Source organism: Cordyceps fumosorosea, assembly GCF_001636725.1.
Source record: "Cordyceps fumosorosea ARSEF 2679 chromosome Unknown scaffold_36, whole genome shotgun sequence".
Taxonomy (NCBI): domain Eukaryota; kingdom Fungi; phylum Ascomycota; class Sordariomycetes; order Hypocreales; family Cordycipitaceae; genus Cordyceps; species Cordyceps fumosorosea.
The window spans coordinates 107,380-133,050 of record NW_017387336.1 but is presented as its reverse complement, the minus strand read 5'-3'; the positions used below and the strand labels follow the sequence as shown (position 1 = coordinate 133,050).

Here is a 25,671-nt window from a genome sequence, read left to right as displayed (position 1 = left end):
GGCCGGCATTCACATTGAGTCCGTGTGCCATGGCGATGGCGCCGTTTCGATCATCTGCTGGAATGACCTTGTCATAGAGCCAATACTAAGCTATACTCTACTGCATTGCAACCCCAAAGATGCTGCTACAGCATGCGATGGCCCTATATCGGTCTTGCTCCGAAATATACATAGGTACCCCGCCATGGCGCTTCCAAACGAGCACAGCATCCAGGGACAGCCGAGGCCTGGCAAAAGCGCTCTTTCCTGACCAAGTCGCGTGGTTTTAATTAGAGCCTGGGCGTTTGCAAGTGTGACCATCACGATACTGACCCGACTGTTTTATTTCAACGAGCCTTGCTGTAAATTAGTTATTAGTTAGTTAGCGTGTACCTGTACCACTGCATGCCTAATTTAGACTGGTTTCCCGCATCCATGGTGTGCGGGATTCACTGCCCAAATAGGCAATCTCCTGCAGCCAAGCATGCCGAGTTTTCAAAGACCAGTGGAATCCTGCCAGCTTTCGCGTCCAAGTCCTCGTCGCGGACAAGTTGCAACGCGAGCATCAAGGCTATTCCCGTGCAAAAAAAAAAAAAAAAAAAAAAAAAAAAAAAAAAAAACTCCATCGTAGACTCGCACACTCGCTCCAGTCCTCTGCTAGGTGTACGCACTCCCTCCACACCAGTTGGCCTCTTGTTCTGCCCTGTCCTGAATCCCGGACGCCAATTCCGATGCACTATGACGTGGCTCCAGCGGAAGCTCCAGCGGTTTTCTTAGCACGGATGGTGGCTCAGCCCAGTTGGCTCCCGCTAACTTTAGCTTGGGTTGATCGTTCCCTGGAGACATCACGGGCGACGAACGTGACGATGCATTGTTGTATATATTGTCTGGGCCCCCCCCTTCTTTCATCGATCATGTCTCTTCATTACCAAACTACAACGAGCTCGAAGCATCTCACACAACACCCACCACAAATCACTACACCACATCACAGCTTTGTCACATCTGCCCTCTTCGACACCACTTACACGCAACAACTCACACAACCCGTCTCCGACATGGTCTGCCTGACCAGATATCTCCTCGGCGCCGCGGGCCTCGCCCTGGCCGCCGCCCAAAACTCCACCGCGCCTCCTCCCGGCGACGGCCCTCGGAACCCGATGCTGCAGCTGAGCGCCGACCCGTCCTTCCACTACGAGATCCTGCGCACGCTGTCCCTCTCCGTCGCCGAGGGCGCCGACCTCGGCGAAGTGCTCGTCGCCGCGGCGCAGGTCCGCCCCTCCGACTTTGAGAGCTACTACGCCGCCTTTGCCGACCTCGCCGAGCGCGTCGACGCCCAGGGCAAGGCCATCGACGCCGCCAAATACCCGGTGTCGGCCCGAGCGGCGCGCCTCAAGGCCGCGAGCTACTTCCGCGCCGCCGACTTTTTCCTGCACGGCGACTGGGCCGATCCGCGCATCGACAGCCTGTGGGCGAAGCAGACGGCCGCGTTCGACGACGCCCTGCCGCTGATGGACCGTCCGGGGCGCCGCACGACGCTGGACTCCGCGGACGGCTCCTTCAAGATCCCGGCCATCTTCTACGCGGCTGCCGGGTCCGGCCGCCGCCCGACGATCCTCATGTGCAACGGCTTCGACGGCGCGCAGGAGGAGATGTTCCACGTGCTCGGAAAGGCGGCGCTGGACCGCGGCTACAACGTCATCACCTTCGAGGGGCCGGGCCAGCCGACGGTGCGCCGCGAGCAGGGCGTCGGCTTCATCCCGGACTGGGAGCGCGCCACCTCGCCCGTCGTCGACCACGCGCTGACCCTCGAGGAAGTCGACCCCGAGGCCATCGGGCTCGTCGGCTACTCGCTCGGCGGGTACCTGGCTTCGCGCGCCGCCGCCTTTGAGCCGCGCATCGCCGCCGTCGGCGCCATCGACGGCATCTTCGACTTTGGCGCCACCTTCACGGACCAGCTGCCGCCCATCGCCAAGCAGTGGCTGAAGGCTGGGAAGCGGCAAGAGTTCAACGACCTGTTCGCGCAGGCGATGGGCGACCCGAGCACGCCGACGGGCATCCGGTGGGCGGTGCAGCAGGGACGGTGGTCGTTCAAGGCGGCCGACTTCTTCGACTTTGCGACCGAGGTGCAAAGGTACACGCTGGAGGGCGTGGCGGACAAGATCAAGCAGCCGCTTTTCATCGGCGACGCGGAGTTGGATATGTTCTTCCCGGGACAGCCGAAGCAGCTGGCGGAGGCGGCGACGGGGAGCTCGAACAAGGTGGTTCACCACTTCAAGGCCGCCGAGGGCTCGGGGGAGCACTGCTCGGTCGGCGCGGCGGTCTACCAGAACCAGCTCCTCTTTGACTGGTTTGAGGATGTTTTCCAGGGCCGGAAGCAATAATAAGTGACTTGACCGCATGAAATCGGTGGCATATTCCTTTTCTTCACATCAGCATTTACGGGCGCCGGGTTCAGAGTCTGTTGGTAGCGTGTCTTGTCTTTCATCACTGTAATTGGTACTCTTATTAATGAATCAACGTCGATTATACTTTACATTTGCTGGATCATCCGCGCATGTCAACTACTACTAGCATTCCAGAAGAACTCTGGGCTGAGCAGCTGCTCCAGTCCCAGGTCCTGGAGGTTGGAGATGTCCTCGGGCAAGTTGTTCAGCCACACAAACTCATCCGACAGAACCGGCACCGTGCTCGCCACATCCTCGTGGGCATTCACGTCGTGCATCTTGACCACGTCCCCCAGCGCGGCCGCGAGCATCTCCTTGCCGCGCTGGTGCAGCATCACCAGCGAGCGCGCGGTGCGCACCGCCTCGCGCGTCGCGTGCGTGTTGTACACCTCGGCCACGTCCCGCAGGCACTGCACCGCGTCGCGCAGCTGCGAAATGGACGCCACCGTGTCGATGGCCAGCAGCACGCAGACGACCTGGAAGGGCACGTAGGCCATGTGGTGCCACGGCGCGCGGTCTTCGAGGATCGCCCGCGCGGCGCGGATGCCGCTGGCCGTCAGCACGAGGATCCGCTGGATGGTGGCGTCGGGCAGGGAGAACTCCATGGAGCGCAGGCGGCGGCAGAGACAGAGGGCGAGGTTGCACTGGCCGAGGACGCTGGGCGGGCGCGTGTGCACGCGGTCGAGGACCGTCTGCAGCGCCGACTCCAGCTCGGAGGCGGGCTGCGTGCGCTCCGGGTCCAGCTGGATGGTGAAGGGGAGGAGTTCCATCAGCTCGGTCGTGAATTCCCCGGGTCGTTTCGAGGGCAGCACGCACGTCACGCTCGAGAGCGCGACGCGGCTCAGGCCCATGTCGTAGGACATCCACGTGTTGAGGTGCTGGGCGACGGCGAGCAGTCTCCTGTTGACCTCGACGTTGCCCGCCTCCTGCGTGTCCGGACGCAGGGCTGCGGGGTTGGTGTCCTCCACCGTCATGCCTGCGGCCTCCAGCATGTGCAGCACCGTGCAGCTCGCCATCCACGCCGGGTAGTGCGTCCCGGCAAGCCGCAGGTAGATGACCCGCAGCAGCCAGGCGCTTATGCCCGCCACGGACGGCGGCTCCGAGAAGGACCCCTCCAGCATGCGCCTCGCCGACTCGACCAGCTCCGGCTCGGTCCTGTCGGCGTGCACCTGCGAGAAGAGGCACCCCAGGGCGGCCACGCCGCACAGCAGCGCGTCGCCCGGCTCCGGGGCGCTCGGCCGCGACCAGCGCAGCCGCACGTGCGCCTCGAGCTGGCCGGCGTCGATGAAGCTGTAGGTGGGATGGAGCTTCTGAAAGTACACGCCGGCCAGGTAGGTCATGCGATGCTGGGACAGGAGCTCGGTGACGGGGCGCGCCAGGGGATTCTGCACCGTCTGGCGCGAGCCGAGGAACGCGTTCCACGCAAAGGTCTGCACGCGCGGGCTGCCCTTTCCCGACTCGGACTTGAAGCCCAGGCGGCGGACAAACGCGGGGCCCGAGTTGGCCTCGAGCGACCTTGCCTGGTGCTGCACCGCGGAGGACGCGGGCGTGGCGCCGCTGTCGATGGGCGAGCACTGCGGCAGGCCGACACTCCTCTGTGGTGCGTGGTGATGATCCGTCCGGCTGCGGATCCTGCTCCCGGCCGAGTAGCGGCAGGGATACTCGAAGCGCACGCAGGTGCCGCAGGGCTCGGCGCCGTCGCACTTGCGCTTCAGCTCGCGGCAGGTCTGGCAGGCGAGCCGCGACCGCTTGCGCCCCTGGACCGACGCCATCGGGATCGATGGCAAGACCGGGCTCGGCGGGCTTATAGGCCGGGCGGCTTATAGGGTGTGTCGTAACGGCGGAGGACGGGTAAAGCGGAAAGTTGGAACCGGGAAACTGGTGGAGATGTGGTGGAGGAGATGCAAAGGGTCTGGCGTTCTGGGTCGTTGTGAGTCGAAGTGATCAAGTCTGATGACGACGGAAGTGAAGTAATTTTCGCAAAAAGAAATGAAAAAAAAGATTGAATTTATCAGCCTGGAGTGGAGGTCCGTCAATCTGCTTCTGATTATTAGCAACGCGGTAAGAATTTTCCCTGACAAGAGGTAGACTTTGATCTCGGTTAGCGGAGACGAGACTTTGCCGATGGCCTGCATCGGGAATAGTGGCTTCGGGAATAACGGGAATGTCGGAAGCCGCGCATAGAGCGGGATGCCCAAGTGTGAGTCGGAAGGCAACCATGACTATAAGTAGAAGGATGGTTCAAGTTGCCTGCATATGCATCCTGTTTGCCTCATCAACACTGTCCGCCGAATGAACCCATCATTCACCCTGCCGGCGGAAATCATGGCGCGAACCAGCCTCGCAGACGTAGAGTCCGGCGCAACCACCCCCATGTACTCCGGCCCGGCGGACTCCGTCGACAACAGCCCCCAGCGACAGTCCGAGAAGCTCGAAGCGGCCGTCACCGTCGCCGCCGACGAGCCCCCCGACGGCGGCCGCCTCGCCTGGACGCACGCCCTCCTCATGCACATCGTCTTCTTCAACACCTGGGGCGTCGTCAACGGCTACGGCGTCTTCCAGGACTACTACACCGCCGCGCTCGCCCGCCCGCCCAGCGACATTGCCTGGATCGGCAGCGTCGGGACCTTCCTGCTGTTCGGCGTCGGCGTCGCCTCGGGGCGCGCCACCGACGCCGGGTACTTCTCCCACGTCTTCCGCGCGGGCGTCTTCCTGGAGCTGCTGGGCGTCTTCATGACGTCGCTGGGCACGCGCTACTGGCACTTGTTCCTGTCGCAGGCGGTGTGCATGGGCGTCGGCAACGGGCTGGTGTTTTGCCCCGCGCTGGCCATCTTGTCGCAATACTTCAAGCGGCGCCGCGCGTTCGCGGTCGGGTTGGCGGCGGCGGGCGCGGCGGTGGGCGGGTTGGTGTACCCGATTCTCATCAACAGGCTGATCTTCCACGACAAGGTTGGCTTCGGCTGGACCATGCGCTGCATGGGCCTGGTCATGCTCGTCACGTACATCCCCTGCCTGGTGCTGTTCAAGCCGAGGCTGCCGCCGCGGAAGACGGCCGACTGGATCGACACGACGGCGTTCAAGGACGTGCCCTTCATCCTCTTCACCATCAGCATGTTCTTCGCCTTTTGGGGGCTGTACTTTGCATTCTTCTTCCTCGGCACGTTTGCGAGGGATCGAATCGGCGTCGCGCAGCCGATCTACCTGCTCATCTTACTCAACGGCGTCGGCGTCATCGGTCGCATCTCGCCCACCATCGTCGCGGACAAGTGGTGCGGTCCGCTGAACCTCGTCATCGCGATAGGACTCGTATCGAGTCTGCTGGTGTACTGCTGGGCGGCCGTGGACTCCTCGGCCGGCCTGTACGTCTTCGCCGTCATATACGGCCTGGCCGCCGCGGCACTGCAGGCGCTTTACCCGGCCGTCGCGACGACCATGACGCCGCACCCGAGCAAGACGGGCACTCGCGTGGGCATGATCCTGTTCTTCGTCAGCTTCGCCAACTTGACGGGGCCGGCAATATCAGGCGCCATCATCGAGCGCTCCAATGGCAGCTATCTGGGAGCGCAGATGTTTGCCGCGACGTCCATTCTGTTGGCCGCGGCCTTTGCTGTCGCCACCAAGGTGGCAAAGGCGGGCTGGAAGCTTCGCACAAAAGTTTAAGCATATTATCTGGCGTTACGGTTGCATATTAGAATCTCATAATTTTTATAGAGTATACTAGACGGCGCTTAGGATGGCGTTTTCGACAATTCATTAACTGGGAATACAGACAAGAATTTTCCGTCTTCGTCTCACACCGTCGCCAGCCTTGGACATGGCGACTTTGGGTGATCTGCAACAAATTGCCATAACGTATTTGAGGCACCTCTTGTTTTTGAAATTAGTAGATTGTGTATAAATTGTATATACTAGTCATAATAATCGTATTAGACAAAGGCAGCCAGTTGATGCGCCTCGATTGGCCAAGCCTGTTATATGGCTCGCGCCTATGTACACCAGGCCAGAGCCTGCCCAGACAATAGCCCCCCTACGTTTATATAACCAAGAAACTGTAAAGAAAAGACTGCAAGCTTTTATGAGCGGTAGTTGACGCCGTGAATCTTAAACGACGTCTTCGGCCCGCCAAAGTTGACCTCGCCGATGTCGCGGCACTTCTTGGTGCCGCGCTTCTTGCTGGACCGCTTGCCGATGCTGACGTAGCCGCCGTTGCCCGCCCCGACCGGGCGCACCGTGTAGGTCGCGCTGCCGGCCTCGTACTCGAAGATGAAGGTCTGGGCCTGGTTCTGGTTCTTGGAGAGGGCGCCCTTGGCGGTGACGAAGCTGCCATCCGAGGCGGACTGGATGAAGAAGGTCTTGCCGAAGCGATCGCCGTCCGAGTTGGTGATGAACCAGCGCTGGGCCGGGTCCTCGTGCTTGTCGGCGGCGGCGATGCCGACCACCTTGCCGTCCTTGGTGCGGCCGAGGCCCATGCCGTCCGTCTCGATGGTCAGGTAGCGGCCCTCGGTGATGGCGCCGCGGATCTCCTTGTGCCCGTCCTCGACGAGGTTGTTCATGTCCTCGTTGGCGTTCTCCTTGCCGTAGGGGACGGCCGGGTAGTTGCCGTGGCTGTAGCCGCTGGAGCACTTGGAGGGGCCGACCCAGGGCCCGGTCAGCGAGCCGAGGGTCAGGTTGCCGCTCCAGTTGTCGTAGTCGAGCGCCTCGGGGGTGCGCACCGAGGTGATGCTGGGCAGGGAGTAGTCCGGGTTGTTGAAGTCGAAGGCGTTGACCATGTTAGTCATGTGGGCGCGGCGCCACGGGGTGATGCCCGTGTTCTTGACATCGTAGCCGTTGGCTTCAGCCCAGGCCTCGATGAACATGATGTCAGAGGTGTGATCGCCAGTCTCGGCGAAGACGTTGCCACCGCGAGTCCAGGGAGAGACAATGTAGCGGGGAATACGGGGTCCTAGCGGGCAGGTTAGAAGTCTGGGATTAGATGCCGGAGGCGCCGAGGCCATGCATGGATGGGCTTACCAGGACCAATAGGGACGGTGCCGCGCCCAGCATCGAAGGGATCGGTAATCCATTCACCCGCAGCATCACGAGGGGCAACGGGCGGAATGACGTGGTCTGCCCAGCCACCCTGCTCATCGTAGCTGACGACGAGGGCGGTGGAAGCGTAGGCAGGGCTGTTGATGACGGCCTCGACGATGTTGCGCTGGAGCCACGCACCGTCAATGGGCATGTTGGGAGGATGCTCGCTCTGCTCCGAGGGGCCGATGATCCAGCTGACCTGGGGCAGGGTGCCGTTGGCGCATGCATCATAGAAGGAATCGAGGCCAGGGAAGGAAATGCCCTTTTCACGGAGCGCACCGCCCGAGGGGGTATCCTGGTACTGCTTGAAGTAGGCGAGCATGTTGTCCTCGAAGTTGTCAAAGTCCTGCCAGACGCGCCACGAGATGCCGGCCTCCTCGAGGTACTCGGGGGTCGTCTTCCAGGTGAAGGGGAAGCAGTTGTTGCCAGGGGAGTCGCACCCGGGACTGGCACGGTTGGACAGGATGTTGCCGCCGCTGCCATCGGGGTTCGTAGGAGAGCCCTTGGTGTTGACGGTGCCGCTCATCCAGGTGATACGGTTGGGGTCGGTGACGCCGAGGATGCTCTGGTGAGAGTTGTCCATGACGGTCCAGCCCTCGGCAATGTCCCAGTGCGTAGGGACATCCTCGCGCTTGAAGTAGCCCATGTTGTAGTCACTGTCGGCAGTGACCCAGCCGTCGCCGCGGCCGTTGTTCCAGGCCCCGTGCATCGCGTCCCAACCATTGGAGCCGCCGTTCATGCACTGAGTGGCGTCCTTCCAGTCACCACCGAGGTAGTTGATGTGCCATGGGGACAAGCTGTTGACGCCATTCTTGGTGCTCTTGATGGCCCTGATCCCAGGTCAGGCTGGGGATGACATGAAGAGGACATGATGAATAGAGTGATCAACTTACTGCTTGGTGACTGGCACACCATTGTTCTTCTGGACATTAGGGTCAGCAAAGTTGCGGACGCCAGCCATGGTGCCGAAGTACTGTGTAGCAGGTTAGTCATGGGTAGGTAGGGTGTTACCGGAGACGGTATACTTGCGTGGTCAAAAGATCTGTTCTCCTGCATGAAAAGGATAATATGCTTAATATCCTTGAGGGAGCCGGCTTGCACGCCGCCGGCCGAAGCCATGAGCGCGAGGGCAAGTGTAGAGTACAACATGATGGGTGTTGTTGTGAGATGACCTGTTTACCCGATTCGACTCTGGTTAGACAGCAGCAAGAGCAAGGCCAGAGGTAGAGAGAAAAGAGGCTAGAAGCATCAGTCAGAATGCGACGAGCGGCCGAGAGAATATTTAACTCTTTTTTGTTGAGGAGCGGCGGCGATAAGCCGAGAAGGGCCTGACGTATGAAGAGGAACTAAATGTAATAGGCAAAGGACCTCTTGGGAGTGGTCGGCTGGACGGGGCTCGCAAGCATGGGGATGGAGATGGGTGCGGTGCAGAGGGGCATGATACTCACAATTTCCATTTTTTTTCTTCCTATTTATTTTGAATATTACTTGGCCCGGATACTGGGAGGACAAGGCCACTATTCGGTCGAGGATAGAGGCAGGAGCCACAAGGGAGAAGCAAACAGCGACGGGCGCCGTGTCCCCCAGAAAAGGCAACTTTGAGAAAGGTTAAGCCAATGGGAGGCATGGCAATGCCCAAGCGGCGAAAAGGTCATGGGCCAATAACGGGCCGGGGCTGTGACACGATGGTGAGGGCACGGGTGCGGGAGAAGGAGTGAGGGGGGGAGGGTCGGGGTGGGAGCCGGCGAATGAATGGTGGGTGAGAGTAAATAATAAGCTGAAAGAGTTCTCCTGCAGTCTGAGAAGACAAGCAGCAGCAGCATGTCAACAACGTGTTAGCCGACAACAAAGCAAGAGGGAGCGACTAGAAAGTTGGCTGTGTGGAGAATGAAAAGGGAGAAAAGGCACAGCATGTCCTGTCACGCATGACATTGGGAATGAAGGTACCTTCTTTTTTGCGGGCGCATGAGACCCGGCGCGGGTTCAAGTCGCCTTGGATTGGTTCGGAGCTAGGAAGACGCGGAGCCACAAGGTTGAAGAGAATGAAAGAGGAAGAGCCTGTGGCCGTGGGCACGTGCGGCGGTGATGGTGAGAGATGAGGTTACAGTGAAGGCTCTATTGGGGAATGTGTGATGGTGTCTTTTTCTTGTTGGCGGCCCCGGTGAGCGAGTTTGGACTTGAGTTTGGACTTGGACCTTGAGAGAGAGAAGGAGGCGGTGACCGGGGTCAGGGACGCCAAGGTGCCGATTGACAAAGAAGCTAGATGGATATTGGAAGGAGGAAAGCGTAGGACAGTTTACACGAATTAGACAAGCTGGATAGCAGCGGCAGTCGAGAAGATGCCATCTGTGACCTGCAAGTACCAAAACGATGACTGGTAAACAAGGAGCGAGTCTTGGCGGGTAAATCGGCGAAATGTCCTCTGTCTGGATTCAAGACATGGGAAGCTTGGAATGTTCCTAATAAGAAGACGATGACTAGTAATTACAATAAGCAGGCCAGGCTACAAGACATTTGCCTCCATTTATTATGGTGGACATTATGCGATTCATGCTGGACTGGAGGGACCAGAGATGCCAGTCATATGTAAGTGGCGTTGTAGCCCTGCCGTGCCGGACACGGCATTGAAGCCACTGAAAGCCACTGAAAGCCACTGAAAGCCACTGAAAGCCACTGAAGTCACTGAAAGCCACTGAAGCCACGCGGGTTTACCTTTACAGTTACCCGAACTGCTGTTGGTGGCTTCTGCCTCCTCCAACCTTGGGGAACAAGACGGGAGTGCTGAAGATGCGGGCTGCTTGGTGTTTGTCAACTGTTATTGGCGTTATTTTATTTTATTCATCTTATTCATTGTACTTGATACTTCTTTATTCATGCAAAGCAAGAGAAAAACACTGCCAAGTCCGACTTGTCCATGTCGTTCTCTTTGACAGCCATACGCATGTACTACGGAACGGTAGGACGGCGGCTGCTGCTGGTGTAATTCATAGCCGAACATCCGTTAACCTCTCCGTGCCCTAATATAGATGTAGTGGGCTATAGCGGGGGCCGGATGGGATGTGCGACTTGTACGGCACCCGAGGCCGTTGCAAGACACGTGTGGTAGTTGCCTCGCTCACACTAATTCACCAAATACAAAGAGACTACAGACGACAACGTTGGGACGTTGGGCCGAACTGCTTGCTCGGCTCGGGTACCAGCGATGATTGGGTTGGCGTTGATTTCCTTCCCCCCCGGTTGCCGGGAAGATCACCAGGTCCATGCTTGGCCTGGCCAGATGCCAGATTTGCCCCATGACTCAGAGCCATGGCCAAGGGCACATGTTTAATGTACTATATCTCTGGCATGCTTGGCAATGGCCCGGGGTTTGTCGCATGTTACGAGGCAAGAATCTCAAGATCAGAGTAAAACAAAAGGAAAAAAAGGAAAAATGAAAGACAAAGAGTGGGCAGACTCCTGTCAAAATCGCGCATCAAGGCTAGCCATTACAGGGCAGGGCCGGCTGGCGTCTGTCCACCCCATGGGTTCATCTCTTGTAGCCGTATGGTATTCCGTGCTTGTTTCTTTCACCGATCAACCACGGCCGTCAGTGAGGAGGCACTTCATCCACTGACTGCACTAACACAATCGCAGGAACCCCGCCATTGTTCCTATCAGGACTTCCCTTTGAAAGGACCCCATCTTCCTTTCATCGCCCCCCTCCCCCCCTCCGTGGCCTCCCTCCCACTTATTAGCGCTGCTGATCACCGATCATTCGCAGCCAAGCTCTCAGCCCACGTTGCTTCGACTGAGCCCTGTATTAGTTATTCGTCGTCACCAGTCCTCTTCCTGCCATCACCTGCAAACACGGCGTGCTCTTCTCCTCTCCTCTTCCAGCAAGTAATCCAACTACTAACTACTGTGTGACCTCGGCCGCCCAGGTGGTACATTGTCGGCTTGCCAACCCGCAACTGCCATTGTCCTTGTAAGTGCAGAGCCCAAGAGACGCCCCGACCGCTTCCCGCCTATCCGAGATGATTTTGCTTTGTCTTTGATTCGTCGTCCCTGTTTGTCTCTCAATCCCGGACTCTGCCGATTTGTTTTTTTTTCCCGGGTTGGTCACGCTCGTCCATCTTCATTATCTCCGAGGCACTGCGCGTAACCCCCACCAACTTTTTGCCTATGCCGGCGACCAGAACCAGCCGCGGAGAGTTCACCTTTGCGCATCTTGTTATCGCGAACGGCGTACGCGCCTCGATGAGAACCTCTCGGCCTTCACACGACGCGGCACAATGGACACGCCGCTGAACACCGGTCGGCTGCGCCAATCCAAGCCGCGGCGGCGGCTGCCTCTCTGCGGCGGGTTGGCGCTGTTGCTGGCCACGGCGACGCTGTATCTCGTCGTCGTGCTGCGATACTCGCAAGCCACGGTTCGGCCGCTCTCATGGCTGCTGCCACCACACGAAATCGTCGATTCGATTGACGCGACGCCTTCCGACAAGCATGATCGCTTTGCGCTGCACCCGGAACTGCATGTCTCGCGTCCTCCCCGCACCTTGAAGCTCGATTGGAGCATCACGCGACAGCAGCACCGCCCTGACGGCGTGCTGAGAGACGTCTACTTCATCAACGGTATTGCTTCCCCGCCTGAACCATTGCATCCCCCAAGATGTATACTGACCTCCTTCAGGCCAATTCCCCGGCCCGACGATTGAGGCGCGCTCCGGGGATGAGCTGCAAATCACCGTCACGAACAACATCTTTAACGACACCGACGCAGGCATCGCCATGCACTGGCACGGCCTTCGCATGAAGGGCAAGTAGAACACTGCTGTGATCTGTGCCCAACTTCAATTAACGCCGCCCCTGACAGGTGCCAACGAGATGGACGGCGCGACGGGAGTTACGCAGTGCGTCATTCCAGAGGGCCGCTCCTTCACGTACAAGTTCCGCATCGACCCGGAGCAGCACGGCACCTACTGGTACCACGCGCACTCGGCCGTCAAGCGCGCCGACGGCCTCTACGGCGGGTTGGTCGTACACAGGCCCGCGGACGAGCGGACGGGGCACAGCGACCTGTCGCGGCACGACTACGATGCCGAGAAGCTCCTGCTGGTCGGCGACTGGTACCATCGCGGCGCGGATACCGTCCTGGGCGAGTACAAAAACTACCGGAATTTCGCATACGAGGTGAGTTGCCGTCCCGAATCGGCCATGGGCGGCCTTGAGAGAGAAGCTGATGAATTGGCGTGCTAGCCTGTGCCGGACTCGCTGCTCATCAACGGCGTGGGCTCGTACAACTGCTCGAACGCGCGCCCGGCGCGGCCGATCGACTGCGTGGAGACGAGTCCGCCGACACTCTCTGTGGCTGCCGACAAGGCTGTCCGGCTGCGCATCGTCAATACCGGTGCCGCGGCGGGCCTCTCGTTCCAGCTCCAGAACGGCACCGTGCAGCTGCTGACCGTCGACGGTGGCGGTTACGCGTCCGGCGACACGCCGCGGACGCCCACCATCGGTGTGCTGTACCCGGGAGAGCGCATGGATGTGCTGCTGCTGCCGAGCGACGTGCCTGCAGACGAGGGGCACCTGCTCGACACCGAGATTAAGATGGTGCTGGATGCCGAGTAAGTGGTGCCGGATGCAGAGGCATTATTCGACAAGAGCTAATGTTCCGGGTCCTAGGCTCATGCCGATGAAGAATTGGGCCTTGACGCGCATACAAGACTTTCCTCTCAAGTGGCGGCGTCGGTCCTCCACCACCACTCATGAGCGGCAGCACATTCCAGAGAGCGTCGACGTCTTCAACGTCAAGGACGCGCGCGGCGTCGCAGTGCCCCGAGACTCGGGCGTCCGCCAAGAGCCGGCGGAGACGGCGCTGCTGTACACCAGCCTGGCCATCAACAACTTCAAGCACGACGAGCCCTGGGGCGAGGTCAACCACACCTCGTGGGTGTGGCGCGATCCCACGGCCAAGCCGCTGCTCGCGCTGGAGAGGGACCGCTGGGCGGACGGCACCGAGCAGGCCAACAATCTGCGGACCTTCCACGCGCCGTGGTTCCGAGACGGGCAGGGCCGGTGGATCGACCTGGTGGTGAACAACGTGGACGACAAGGGGCACCCATTCCACTTGGTGAGACACTCTCCCGTCGCGTCGCGTGATCGCGTCGTGGTGAAATTTGCGAGGCTAATATTTTTCTTTTTTTTTTCTTGGCGCAGCACGGATATGCATTTCACGTCATCGGCGCCCGCCAGCTTGATCTCGGCCGCTCGTACAACCCCTACGAGCCGGGGGCGACGGAGCGCGAAGCGGCCTTCTTCGATACGGAGACGCCGCTGCTCAAGGACACGGTGTACGTCCAGTCGCACGGCTACGTGGTGCTGCGGTTCCCGCTGGACAATGTCGGCGTTTGGTTGATGCACTGTCACGTCCTGTGGCACCAGGCGGTCGGCATGGGTGTGGTGTTGCAGGTCGGGAATGTCACGGCGGAGCAGCAGCAGAGGGCCGGCGAAACATGCCTGAAATGAGCCTGTCTCGGTAATGATATCCGCTAATTCGTATATAAAAATAGCACTACTCAAAATGTAAACAATAACACCGAAAGAAAACTTACCCGCCCTTTTCACCTGTTAGATCTGTGCAGTTGTGTGGATGCAGGGTGCTGACTGAGGTGAGATGCCCGGAGCAACTTCTCCTGGGCCGAAGCCAGGCCTTGTTCTGTCTGCTGACTCGCGTCTAGGGCGCCGCCCCCAATCTTGGGGACCAATCTGGCGGGTGAATCTGGCGAACCAATCTTGCGTCCCGAAATCTGTAATCTGCACTCAACCGCCAATAAACCACGGGCGCCGAGAGCCTGGTTGCTTGCTGTGCTTGCAGCCAAGAAGTCGCTTGCGCAGTGTCGAGGACCGCTGCATTTCGCGTCAGTCACGTGCCGTTATCGATTTGCAACACAATGTTCAATTTTGCGACTTCCGATGGGTTGCCCCGCGATCGTTCGCCACTGTCAACCCTCTGTCTCGCGCAGAAACATGCTCCGAGAAATCAGCTGCCACCATGGTTGATGTCACATCTGCAGCTGACCGCTGTCATACCTCACAGAGCCGCAACCCGTTTGGCATTGGGCCTGGGATCGCGCCATGAGCCCTCGATCTCGGTCCCTAGCATTTGGTGGCGCAGACGATTCTCACGGCCCTCCTCAGCGGCGAGCCTACCACAAACCCGATGAGGCAGTCCCGCGAATTAAAAGATGGGCCCCCAAAACCAAAACCGGATGCATAACGTGCAGGTTAGTAGTGGTGGCCTGTTTCTCCTCGCTCGTGTGGCTTGCGCCGCTAGTTGCTAGCTCGGGATCCGTGCGAAATGTTAATTGGGAACTGACCTGGTCATGATCAACCCCCCAGAACTCGCCACGTCAAGTGCGATGAGACGAAACCAGCTTGTGCACGATGTCTATCGGCCAAACGCAAATGTGGTGGCTACTTCGTGTACACGCCAGCGCCGCAGCAGGCCTCGCCGGCCTCCTCCATATCCGAACAGCCAACCTTGTCGTCCGCTCCGCATGGTCATACTCCCACTGAGCAGGAGAGACAAATCTTCCACCTTCTACGGACCCTCACCGTGCGCCAAGTCAATGGCGGCATCAAACCCGACTTTTGGAGCAAGAACCTGCTGCAGGCCACCTATGTCTATCCCGCCATCTGGCACGCCGCCCTCGCTCTCGCCGCCATGTATCAGCGAGCCAATATCCTCCGCGACTTCGGCGACGCGAGCGTCGCCGAACAGTACAACACATTTGCCCTCCAGCAGCATATCATATCCTTTCGCTTCATCATCGCCATGAACCACAGTCGCGTGTCGGGTGCCGAGCAGGAAATGTTGCTGACCGCAAGTGCGCTGTACGCCGGAATATGTCTGTTGCGCGCTGATCTGAACCAAGCCCGCGCGCATGCGGCTGGTGCCGCGAAACTCTCCAAACAGTGGAGGTTTCTGGACGATGAGACGGAGCAGCAAGTGGCAGACGGTGTCATTGGGCGGGCGAATACTAGACAGCTCATTCGAGACGTGTACCATTCTTTTCACTCCATCGCAAGCTTTTCTGAAGACATTGCCGCCCACTTCGAGGCCCCAGTCTGGCACGTAACGGAGCCGTTTGCTTCTGTTGATGAGGCGTACTATGCCTACTTGAACATTCACTCCGGCTGGGCGCGAATCAAGAGCTGGGAGCCCGACAACCGTCCTTGCCGCGGCGCCTCTCCGTCACCCGGCCAGATGCAAGTGCGACAGCACGCGCTTGGCCTTTGGACGATTAGATTTGAAGCCTACTTGCAACTGGGTACTTACACAAAGGAGGACCTGGATACCATTGAGCTGCTACGACTTTTTTGTCTCTTTGAAGAGACGTTTGACACCATCATGATACACCGAACCCCGGAAGTCTGGATCAAGAACTCGCATCGGTGGGAGCGCATCGTCAAGGCAGCGGAGCGCCTGCTCGAAAAGCAAAGAAGTAGTGGGGATGCTACCTTCTCCACTAGGGGCGTCTTTTACTACTCGCTTTCCGTCCAGGAGGTCCTGCGCTTGACAGGCTTCATCTGTCGCAGCGGCGCCATTCGGCGACGCATCATCAAGCTCTTGCAGCAGTGGCGACACTGTGATGGACTGTGGGATAACGAAATCTCGTGGAAGTTGGTCGAGGCAAAGATGCTGATGGAAGAGGAAGCCCTTGCGGCGGACAGGTCGGCATCCTGCGAGTGCGTGCCCGACGTCTTCTTTTGCATGGATCACCGTGTCGCGTACGTCAAGATGGAGTTGCCAGAGGAAGGTGGTCTCGGTGCGCACATGAAGACGGGTAAGCAGCTCAAGCAGGGACTGCCTGGTCAACGGTGGTGGATTCAGCTGAGGCGCTGAAGTGAGAGTACATTCAAGATGCGGATCGGACCGCGGATATGCCCTAGTTTTTAATTTCTTGTACACGACATATCGTGGAATACCTGTATATAGTGCACATGGACTCATGAGCTAGGTAGAAGAGAGCTCATAGACCAAGTACAAAACAACCTTGGACTACTTCCCTTGACAATTCAACTGCGGTGTGTTCAACGGCGCGTCATCGCAGACGTGACCTTTCTTATTAAACTGTGACGACTAGTTTCCCACCCCGTATCTCGCCGTTCCTCATGCGGTCGAGCGCTTTATTTACATCCGCAAGACCCGAGTGAATCCCCAGTATCCTCGGCGCATGCAGCCGTCCGCTATGCAGCAGCACCTCCATCCACTCGCTCAGCGCCCGGCCGACCTCGGGAACCTCGTGGAACAGCTTGAGCGGCACGGAATGCATTTGAAGCTCCTTCGGGTACTCGTTCACTGGCAGACCCGCCAGCCCGATCAGGTGTCTCCGTCTCGGCGTTCGTGTTGGCGGAGTCGGCGGTGGCGACGGCGATTGCTGCGATTCTCCCGATGGCGGTTTTTGCAAGGCTCGGAGGAGGAACGCGGCGCTGTCCTTTCCGCTGGTGTCAATGCCGAAATAGAGCCTCTCGCCAATCGTGGCGGAGAGTACTTCAACTGCTCGTTTCGGGTCGCTGTTGTCTATTAGCAGGTCGGGCCGCACGTGGCCGTCCGTGGAGAGCCAGAACCCATGGCGCGCCTGGTCCACGACCACGGCGACCTTGAGCCCAGCAAGCCGGGCCAGCTGAATCAGCAAGCACGCCGACGTGGCCGATCCTGCAAGCCGGTCAGTCAGCTTGGGAGTTTTGGCGTGAGAAAAAGGGTGAAAGAAAGACGGGTTAGGCATACCTCCCCAGATCGCGATCCAGTCGCCGTCCAGCGCCCGCTCGTGGTCCTCGATCGAGTGCAGCGCCTCGTGGCGGACATCCTCCGGTATCCGGTCGCCGCCTACTCGACGGATCACCGACCGTAAATCTGGCCCGCCGTGAGAGTCGCTGAAGCTCAGCCCGAAGCAGCTCCCAAGTGCCAGCGCGGCGGTCACGAAGGCGACGCCGAGCGCGGCGCCGTCGGCCGACGACATCTGCGGCGGGAGGCGCACCGCGTTGTAGCTCAGCGCGACGACGAATTCTTGGTACGCGGCTTTCCTGCCGTCTCGGTAGTCTGTGGAGATGGCGATGATCTTGTGAGAAAGAAAAAAAAAAGGTCAGCAAGACGTCCCCGAATATGCCAAGTCAATCTGGTGCGTGCGTACTCTGTCGCCGCGCCGGAAGCGTGCCGCGGCATGGCTTTGAGTCACGATGCCGACCAGTTCCCGGCCGGGCAGGAACGGCAAATGCGGTATCCCAAAGTTAAAGTCTCTACAATACCGTATCGGTTAACATTTGAAGCTTTTTATCGGCCGGGCGCGACGTACGGTGATTTCCAGTCAATCGGGTTCAGTCCAATCACCTCCGTCTGTACGAGGATCTCCTCGGCGTCCTGCAATGTGGGAATTGGAAAATCATTGACCAAGGTGTATTTTTCTCGAGGCGCCTTGAGTAAAAGCGCAGACTGGGCTTTTCTCTCGTGCGGTATCGAGTAGTTGGCGTCTAAGTCGGGGGCCGTGGGAGTCATGTTGGCTAGACGTGAGCAACAATTCTCGAAAGGCATGTGCAGGCCGATTCAGGTTCTCCTTCATCACTAGGTAACTAGGCAATGGCTGAATGAGCCCTCACGTGTTATTGAAATGGGATGCTTTTGGTTGACAATTTTCGGGTATCATTCCGCGCACATCAACGGTTGCGTGTATTCCGGCTCGATTGCGCCATCGAAGCTGCCAAGCAGTTTCAATGCAACATTATTTACTTGGTCGGCAGATCATGATGTGCATAGGGTCCTCTCCCTACGATGTGAATGGTCAAGAGCAAGTTCTTGCTCCTTTATCTGGTTATTTGACTGCTTGGCTCTTTCGCGTGGAAACCAGTACCCCGCCAAGCGCCGGAGTTCGGCATGTGAGGTTACAGTACTCAGCACTTGACATGTCCAGCTAGGTGCAAGGCGTATTGTCCCGATGCAGCGACATCGGATATGCAGCGATATCGGAGAATATATGTGGTAGTTCGTGTTGTATGCAGGGAAACGACGCACGGCGGGCGGTGATGGCTGCGTGGTCCTTGGCAGCGGCATGGTGCTGTGGCAGTTGCTGCGCCTTCACAAATGCACACCGAATGGACTTTCATTCGAGCAAGATAAAGGTGAGTACAAATTAACATTTACGAATCGGCCTTCCAATGATACTTAGCAGCCGGATGATCAGGAGGCGGAAACGCACCACCCTTGTTACTGAACAGATTCTCCCTATACGTCCCACCATCCACGGCGTAGTCGTCCCAAAACAGACCTCGCTCTCTCAGAACTGGAAACAGAAGATTTGTAATATCCTCGAACGACTCTGGGAAGAGTGCGTACGCCAGGTTGAAGCCGTCCACGTCGGCCTCGCGAACCCACCTCTCCATCTCATCCGCGACCTTGTCCGGCGTACCGACCGTGGTCGCCCCTAAGCCGCCGATCTTGATGTGGTTGGCGACCGTGTGCTTCGTCCACTTGGGCACCTCGGGCGTCGACTTTGACCAAGCTTCCACCGCCGATCGTATCGCGTTGGACTCGACGTGCCGCAACTCCTCGTCGTCGCCGTACGTGGACAGGTCGATGCCCGTCCAGCCGCCAAACAGCGCCAGCGCACCGTCCTCCGAGCCGTATTGTATCAGGTCTTTATACTTTGCCTCCGCCTCCTCCTGCGTCTTGCCGAGGATCGGGCAGAACAGCGCGAGGAACTTGATGCCGTTGGGGTCCCGCCCGAACTCGTCCCGGGCCTTGGCGCGGATCTCGGCGACGTTCTTGGCCACGGTGGAGGGGCTGTGGCCGGCGACGAAGATGGCCTCGGCGTTCTTGGCGGCAAAGGCCTTGCCGGCGCTGGAGGTGCCGGCCTGCATGATGACGGGGGTGCGCTGCGGGGAGGGCTGGCAGATGTGCGGGCCGGGCACGTTGAAGTACTTGCCGACGTGGTCGATGGTGCGGACGAGCGCCGGATCCGTGTAGACTCCTGTCTTGCGATCGAGCTTGACTGCATCGTCTCGCCAGGACTTCTGCCTAGGTAGTGTTAGAGGGGAGCTCATGTTATGGAGAATGGGCGGCGGTCCTACCAGAGCTTGTACGTCACCTCGACGTACTCTTCGGCCACGGCATAGCGGTCGTCGTGCTTTGGTTGCTCCGCGAAGCCCAGGTTCCGCGCCGCCGAGTCCAGGTATCCCGTCACGACGTTCCAGCCGAGTCGTCCCCCCGTCAGGTGGTCGAGGGTGCTGAGGCGCCTCGCGAGATGGTACGGCTGCTCGTATGTGGTCGCCACGGTCACGCCGAAGCCGAGGTTCTTCGTCGCCGCCGCCATGGCAGAGATGACGGACAGAGGCTCGTTCACCGGCCACTGTGCGCCGGAGACAATAGCAGGATCGGGGTTTCGCGGGCCCTTGTAGACGTCGTAGGCGCCCTGTTGTTGCGTGTTAGTCGTTGCCATCGCTGGTACTACCTACCCTGGACAGGACGTGACTCACCAAGACGTCGGCGATGAAGACGCCGTGGAATTTCCCATCTTCAAGCTTCTTGGCTAGGTTGACCCAGTGGGATACTTCGTTGAATCGCCAAGACTCGTCGCGGGGATGCTGCCATAGTCCCGGGGACTGGTGTCCGCTGCACGACTCCACGAAGGCGTTGAGGATGAGCTTCTTCTGAGCTGCCATATTGATTCAAAATGCCAGGGTGCGCAAGTAAAAAAAAAAGAATAGATTCGAAATACTCTCAAATTGTATTTATCGTACAATGTTATAGAAGCCTGTTTCATCCACTGCATTCCGATAGCGGCCACTATCCCCCCCATCTCAACGTGGATGGCGCAATCCTGCTTCTGGTTCATGCAATCACCGTCATGTTGCATTGCCGGCGACGTGCGGAACCTAAGCCGACCCAATGACGCGGAACCTGAGCTTTGGTGAAACAGCTAAGCTTCCGAATTATCTCGGTCAAGATTGAGGGTGGAAATAAAATATGGCGCGTCTGCTTTCAACGGTCGCGCAATGACAGCCACGGCCAATCACCGTTGAACCACGGGCTTGGGACAGTGGTGGTAGCTAAGATACCATGATACATAAACCGGCGTCGTCTCCAGCTCTATAGAGTACAAGACGAAATTTGAAAGAGATTGCTCAGTAAAGAGCTCTCACAACATGTCCGCGACAGTACTCTCTCGGGCTTCAGAGCCGGACAGCGCGGTCGAGCCACCCCTCCCGCAGGTGGCCGGCTATGTAGTCATCATAGTCATGGGCTTTCTCATTGCCATTGTCATGATGTTCATCACCCGCACGCTCAAGCGAACGGCCGGAGAAGACAACAAGACGACGGAAATGTTCATGACCGCGAACCGCACCGTCGGGACCGGACTGACAGCGTCGGCCGTCATCTCCTCGTGGCTATGGAGCACCGCGATCCTGGCCAGCAGCCTCGTCGGTTACAACTTTGGTGTTGCAGGTCCTTTCTGGTTCGCTGCAGGGTACGCTGAGCACCTTGTTGGCCGCGGCGTGTTAACATCACCAACCATGCTGATGCGTTTCTTAGGTGCTCCCCGATGATCGTCTTCTTCGCCGTCTTGGGCATCGCCTGCAAGCTGCGCGTGCCCGAAGCCCATACTCTGTTGGAGATTGTGCGGATTCGATATGGTACGGCCGGCCACATTGTGTGGATTGTGCTCTGCCTAATCAACAACATCATCGCCATCGCCAACATGCTCCTAGGCGCCAGCGCCGCCATCTCGGCTCTGTAAGTAACGCCGGCATCGCCAACACGACAACCCCTTGAGCAATGCTGGAGATCTAACACACCTGGTTAGTACCGGGATGCACATAATAGCTGCCACCTTCCTCCTGCCTGTCGGAGTCATCATGTACACCTTTGTGGGCGGCATCAAGGCCACCTTCCTGACCGACTACTTCCACACCGTTGTCATCACCATAATCGTGTGCTTCTTCACCATCAAAGTCTGGCTTACCCCCGAAATCAGCTCTCCGGGTGCCCTTTTCGACATCATCACGCAGTTAGCCGTGGACAGGCCCGTACCAGGAAACCACGGCGGCTCATACCTGACAATGACTAGCCGCGACGTGAGATCGCCTTCACCCATCTGCCCCAGACCCCATCGTTTCTGACCAGTCTTGACAGGCTATATTCTTCGGCATCATCCACACCCTCGCAAACTTCGGCCTCGTCATCATGGACACGGGCTTCTTCGCCAAAGCCTTCAGCGCCGCGCCGCACGCCGTCGTGCCGGGCTACATCGTCGGCGGCATCGCCTACTTCGCCATCCCGTGGAGCCTCGGCACCATCATGAGCTTCAGCGCGCTGGCACTGGAAAAACAGCCTTCCTTCCCCACCTACCCGCGGCTGATGAACACCGCGGAAGTCTCTAGCGGGCTGGTCCTCCCGTACGCCGCCGTCGCCGTCGCCGGCAAGGGCGGCGCGGTGGCCGTGCTGCTGGTGGTCTTCATGGCGGTGACGTCGACCATCAGCGCGCAGGTCATCTCCGTCTCGTCCATCCTCAGCTTTGACATTTATCGGCAGTACGTCAACCGGGACGCCAAGGATGGGGACGCGATCCGCTGGAGCCATATTGGCGTGGTCGGCTTCGGGCTCTTCGCAGCGGCCTTCTCGACGGCGCTGCACTACGGCAAGGTTGACCTGGGCTGGACGCTGTACATGCTCGGCGTCTTGACGTGCCCGGGCATCTTCCCCACCGTGTTTACCATCTTGTGGAAGAGGCAGTCCAAGGCGGCCGCGGTGCTGTCGCCGCTACTCGGCATGGCGACCGGCATCGGGGTCTGGCTCGGGACGGCCGCGGCACTGTACGGCGAGGTCACGGTCGCCTCCACCGGCCAGACGCTGCCCTGCGTGTACGGCACGGTAGCCTCAGCACTAAGCCCTTGCGTCTTTTCCATCTTGATCACGCTGGTGAGGCCGGCCAACTTCAAATGGGAGGACTTCCGCAAGGAGCGACTGGCGTTTTCCAAGTCGACCGCTGGCGACTCGGACGAGGAGCTGAAGACGCACGAGCAAATCGTCTCGCAGTATGCCACCGACAAGCTCCGCCTCAAGCGCTGGCTTCGGATATCTTCACTCTGGGCCCTGGCGACTTTTCTAGGGCACTGGGTCCTGTGGTAAGCTTGACCTATGCGTGATGACTGCATCAATAGCTAACAGCAACACAGGCCACTTCCCATGTATGCGTCGCACTATATTTTTGGCAAGTCGTTCTTTGAAGCCTGGGTAATTGTGTCCATTATTTGGGTCTGGGGTACGATGCTCATTGCTGGCTTTTACCCGTTAATCGACGGGTGGCGCGCGATTAAGAATGTCTTTGTCGGTCTGAGGCCCTCCAGTGAAGCCGGGAGTGATTAGTTGTGATGCGCAGCGGACTTGAGTAAGCCTGATTACACTCACTCTTAATAATCATCCTTGTGTCAATAACCCCCTATGAACTAGATGAAATAATAATGTTTACCCCCTACGCCTGGTATGGGTTGAGACCTCTCGCTATTTTTGTCCGTGATGCGATCGCTATATGTCGCTGTGCATTACTCAGCGGAGACGGGGTCTGAGAATATCGGTTGCAGTGACTTCACGTGTATAGAAAAAAAAAGAAGATAGGAAATGCAGCCTCGCAATTACCCTGGTGTCCAAGCCGCGGCTCTGCATTATTAAAGCGGCTGGGACGGGTAACGCGGGATTACGGCTGCCATTGGCGCCATCAACGGGTATAACTGACCACTGTCAACCTGTCTCTTGACATTTACCTTGCATTCAACTTTACCATTCTCTAAAAATTTAAAGCCTAACCTATCGTTCGACGCACACCTTTAGCTCACCTCCCAGGATCTCGAATATCTAGAGCAAGATGTGGGCAGCCCAGCAGCGCCAGCACCTCGCCGCACTGGCCCAGCGGTACGCCTGGCTCAAGGCCCCGTACATCATCGGCGCCCCGATGCGCGTCCTTGCCGGGCCCGAGCTCGCCGTCGAGATGTCCGCCGCCGGTGGTCTCGGCTTCATCGGACCGCCCGCCAAGATCGCGGACGCGGCCGTCGATCTGGCAACGGCGGCCAAGCTCGTTCGAGCGTCGCCCTCGCCCGCCCTGCAACGCCACATCAGCAGCGCCGAGACCCTGCCGGTCGGCATCGGCTTCCAAACGTGGACCACCTCCTTGAATGAGGCGCTGGACGCTTTGCAGAAGAACCGGCCCTGCGCGGTCTGGCTCTTCGCGCCCCGACGCGGCCAGGAGGAGCTCGACGAGTGGACCGTCGCCTTGCGCAAGGCCCAGCCCGCGGTGCAGGTCTGGATCCAAGTCGGCACATTGCGAGAGGCCGTGGCGGCGGCCAGCAGCCCAACGCCGCCGGACGTGCTCGTCATTCAAGGCTCCGAGGCCGGCGGCCACGGCCGGGCGCACGACGGCATCGGCCTGCAGGCACTCCTCCCGGAGGCATCTGACGCCGTGCGCGGGACCGGCATCCCGCTCGTCGCCGCGGGCGGTATTGTGGATGGCCGGGGCCTCGCCGCTGCGCTCTCCCTGGGCGCTGTGGGCGGCGCCATGGGGACTCGTCTCCTGGCCGCCACGGAGACGCGCATCGCCGGCGGATACCAGGCCGAGGTGGTCCGGGCGAGCGACGGCGCGGCGTCCACGGTGCGCACGCAGCTGTACAACCACCTGCGCGGCACGTACGGCTGGCCGGAGCAGTTCGCGCCGCGCACGGTGATCAACCGCAGCTGGACGGAGCACCAGGCCGGGGTCACGTTCGAGGAACTGAAGGCGCGGCACGACGAGGCCGCTAAGGCCGGGGACGAGGGCTGGGGTCCGGAAGGGCGGCTGGCGACGTACGTGGGCGCTGCCGTCGGCTTGGTTCGTGATGTGAAGCCCGCGGCGTCCATCGTTGTCGAGACGCGGCGCGAGGCCAGGAAGACTTTGGCTTCACTCGTAACCTTCTTAGGAGACAGCGACTAGGAGAGTCTCATCCATGAGGTAGGGAAAAATTATAATTTAAATTGAAGACGATATGCTAATAAGCGGGCCAACTCTCCATTGCCTGTATGTATGTACAACGTGCTCATATGCTCTACTGTGAACACTTGCCGGACTGGCACTGCAACTCACCATCGCAGTCATCATCAGACGAGCAGCGCGCACCCTGGCAGTGTCCCTCCCAGGAGCAGCTGGGCGGATTTCCAGGGTTGTTGCCGCCGCCGCCGCCGCCGCCGATGATGCGCTGCACGAGGCGGTCGCCGAGCGAGCCCAGCGACGCCTCGAAAGAGTCGAAGCTGTCCGCATCCCACTGCGCGCCGTCCGCACCCGGCACGGCGTCACCGCCGGTGAACGCGATGTACAGAATGTCGTTTTGGTCGTGCGCCTCGTTTCCGTTGACCGCGTCGCCGTAGCAGGCCCTGCCGAGCGAGTCGGATACCTCGCCGACGAGGGGAGGGCCGTCGTCACCGTTGGTGTCGCCCCATACAGCGTAGAACTGCACCGATTTCGTTAGCTGCCCGAGTCTCAGTTGAGGAGGGTCTGAACCAAGCGTACCATATTGTCGCCGCAGACGACGGCGACGATTGACAAGGGATCCACGCCGTACTGCTCCGGCTTGAACGTGATGTAGCCATCCTTGCTGCCATCGTTGCCTAGCACGACGTATGAGTGCACGTAGGCGTTCAGGTCTTTGACGCCCTTCCCATAGCCTTCGACCTGTTCCTGGAAGGTCGTCTGGCCTTGAGTGTCCCCGGAGCTGTCGCAGCTTCCGTCCCCGTCGCCCAGAGCTCCGTCGCAGTCAATGTCCATGTTGACGAGCTCGCCGTTCCTCCCCTGGAGATACAGGATGTTATAGTCCGAGAGGTGGTCTCCGCAGTATCCGAAATCTGCTTGCCAAAGTCAGAACACTGTAGCAGCTACGTGTATGGTACAAGGGGCAGACTTTTGGAGTCATTTTCCTGGCTATAAAAGCCACCCTTGAGCTCGTTGTTGCAAGATCCCTGCGCGCGAACCGAGTTATACAGGTCGCGGACGTTCTGAGGCACCTGTCGGCCGAGAACTGGACTGGCCAGGACGGTCATGAGAAGGATGGAGCTAAAGGTCTTCATGGTTCGAGATTGAGTCGTTGGTTAGCTTGCTTATTCCCTTTCCACTGGCAGATCTGG

The 25,671-nt window shown here is 59.1% G+C and overlaps 11 protein-coding genes across 11 annotated transcripts; 6 read left to right on the top strand and 5 right to left on the bottom strand.

Moving 5' to 3' along the window:
• Positions 1-893: 893 nt before the first annotated feature.
• ISF_08843 (dipeptidyl aminopeptidase/acylaminoacyl-peptidase related protein) lies at positions 894-2,363 on the top strand (the record flags this gene model as incomplete). The annotated part of the gene is made up of 1 exon (XM_018852446.1): positions 894-2,363. One exon carries the CDS (start codon positions 894-896, stop codon positions 2,361-2,363), a length of 1,470 nt encoding a protein of 489 aa, XP_018700406.1.
• A 176-nt stretch (positions 2,364-2,539) lies between these two features.
• Positions 2,540-4,198, bottom strand: ISF_08842 (Zn(2)-C6 fungal-type DNA-binding domain protein; the record flags this gene model as incomplete). Its single annotated transcript, XM_018852445.1, has 1 exon — positions 2,540-4,198. One exon carries the CDS (start codon positions 4,196-4,198, stop codon positions 2,540-2,542), a length of 1,659 nt encoding a protein of 552 aa, XP_018700405.1.
• Positions 4,199-4,751: 553 nt separating this feature from the next.
• On the top strand, positions 4,752-6,086 carry ISF_08841 (Major facilitator superfamily domain, general substrate transporter; the record flags this gene model as incomplete). Its single annotated transcript, XM_018852444.1, has 1 exon — positions 4,752-6,086. The coding sequence occupies one exon, from the start codon at positions 4,752-4,754 to the stop codon at positions 6,084-6,086; it is 1,335 nt and encodes a 444-aa protein (XP_018700404.1).
• A 413-nt stretch (positions 6,087-6,499) lies between these two features.
• Positions 6,500-8,645, bottom strand: ISF_08840 (Phosphoesterase; the record flags this gene model as incomplete). Its single annotated transcript, XM_018852443.1, has 4 exons — positions 6,500-7,368; positions 7,437-8,326; positions 8,390-8,469; positions 8,508-8,645. 4 exons carry the CDS (start codon positions 8,643-8,645, stop codon positions 6,500-6,502), a joined length of 1,977 nt encoding a protein of 658 aa, XP_018700403.1.
• Positions 8,646-11,767: 3,122 nt separating this feature from the next.
• On the top strand, positions 11,768-12,299 carry ISF_08839 (ferro-O2-oxidoreductase; the record flags this gene model as incomplete). Its single annotated transcript, XM_018852442.1, has 2 exons — positions 11,768-12,107; positions 12,166-12,299. 2 exons carry the CDS (start codon positions 11,768-11,770, stop codon positions 12,297-12,299), a joined length of 474 nt encoding a protein of 157 aa, XP_018700402.1.
• A 60-nt stretch (positions 12,300-12,359) lies between these two features.
• On the top strand, positions 12,360-16,380 carry ISF_08838 (ferro-O2-oxidoreductase; the record flags this gene model as incomplete). Its single annotated transcript, XM_018852441.1, has 5 exons — positions 12,360-12,665; positions 12,732-13,099; positions 13,158-13,605; positions 13,692-13,929; positions 14,969-16,380. The coding sequence occupies 5 exons, from the start codon at positions 12,360-12,362 to the stop codon at positions 16,378-16,380; spliced, it is 2,772 nt and encodes a 923-aa protein (XP_018700401.1).
• A 223-nt stretch (positions 16,381-16,603) lies between these two features.
• On the bottom strand, positions 16,604-18,030 carry ISF_08837 (Alcohol dehydrogenase superfamily, zinc-type; the record flags this gene model as incomplete). The annotated part of the gene is made up of 4 exons (XM_018852440.1): positions 16,604-17,193; positions 17,266-17,596; positions 17,669-17,774; positions 17,831-18,030. The coding sequence occupies 4 exons, from the start codon at positions 18,028-18,030 to the stop codon at positions 16,604-16,606; spliced, it is 1,227 nt and encodes a 408-aa protein (XP_018700400.1).
• Positions 18,031-18,668: 638 nt separating this feature from the next.
• Positions 18,669-20,189, bottom strand: ISF_08836 (Nitrilotriacetate monooxygenase component A/pristinamycin IIA synthase subunit A; the record flags this gene model as incomplete). The annotated part of the gene is made up of 3 exons (XM_018852439.1): positions 18,669-19,545; positions 19,599-19,939; positions 20,004-20,189. The coding sequence occupies 3 exons, from the start codon at positions 20,187-20,189 to the stop codon at positions 18,669-18,671; spliced, it is 1,404 nt and encodes a 467-aa protein (XP_018700399.1).
• Positions 20,190-20,672: 483 nt separating this feature from the next.
• Positions 20,673-22,893, top strand: ISF_08835 (Sodium/solute symporter; the record flags this gene model as incomplete). Its single annotated transcript, XM_018852438.1, has 5 exons — positions 20,673-20,995; positions 21,061-21,261; positions 21,332-21,602; positions 21,661-22,652; positions 22,704-22,893. The coding sequence occupies 5 exons, from the start codon at positions 20,673-20,675 to the stop codon at positions 22,891-22,893; spliced, it is 1,977 nt and encodes a 658-aa protein (XP_018700398.1).
• A 496-nt stretch (positions 22,894-23,389) lies between these two features.
• ISF_08834 (Aldolase-type TIM barrel) lies at positions 23,390-24,487 on the top strand (the record flags this gene model as incomplete). The annotated part of the gene is made up of 1 exon (XM_018852437.1): positions 23,390-24,487. The coding sequence occupies one exon, from the start codon at positions 23,390-23,392 to the stop codon at positions 24,485-24,487; it is 1,098 nt and encodes a 365-aa protein (XP_018700397.1).
• Positions 24,488-24,599: 112 nt separating this feature from the next.
• Positions 24,600-25,614, bottom strand: ISF_08833 (glycoside hydrolase family 75 protein; the record flags this gene model as incomplete). Its single annotated transcript, XM_018852436.1, has 3 exons — positions 24,600-25,001; positions 25,061-25,392; positions 25,449-25,614. The coding sequence occupies 3 exons, from the start codon at positions 25,612-25,614 to the stop codon at positions 24,600-24,602; spliced, it is 900 nt and encodes a 299-aa protein (XP_018700396.1).
• Between the last annotated feature and the right edge of the window lie 57 nt (positions 25,615-25,671).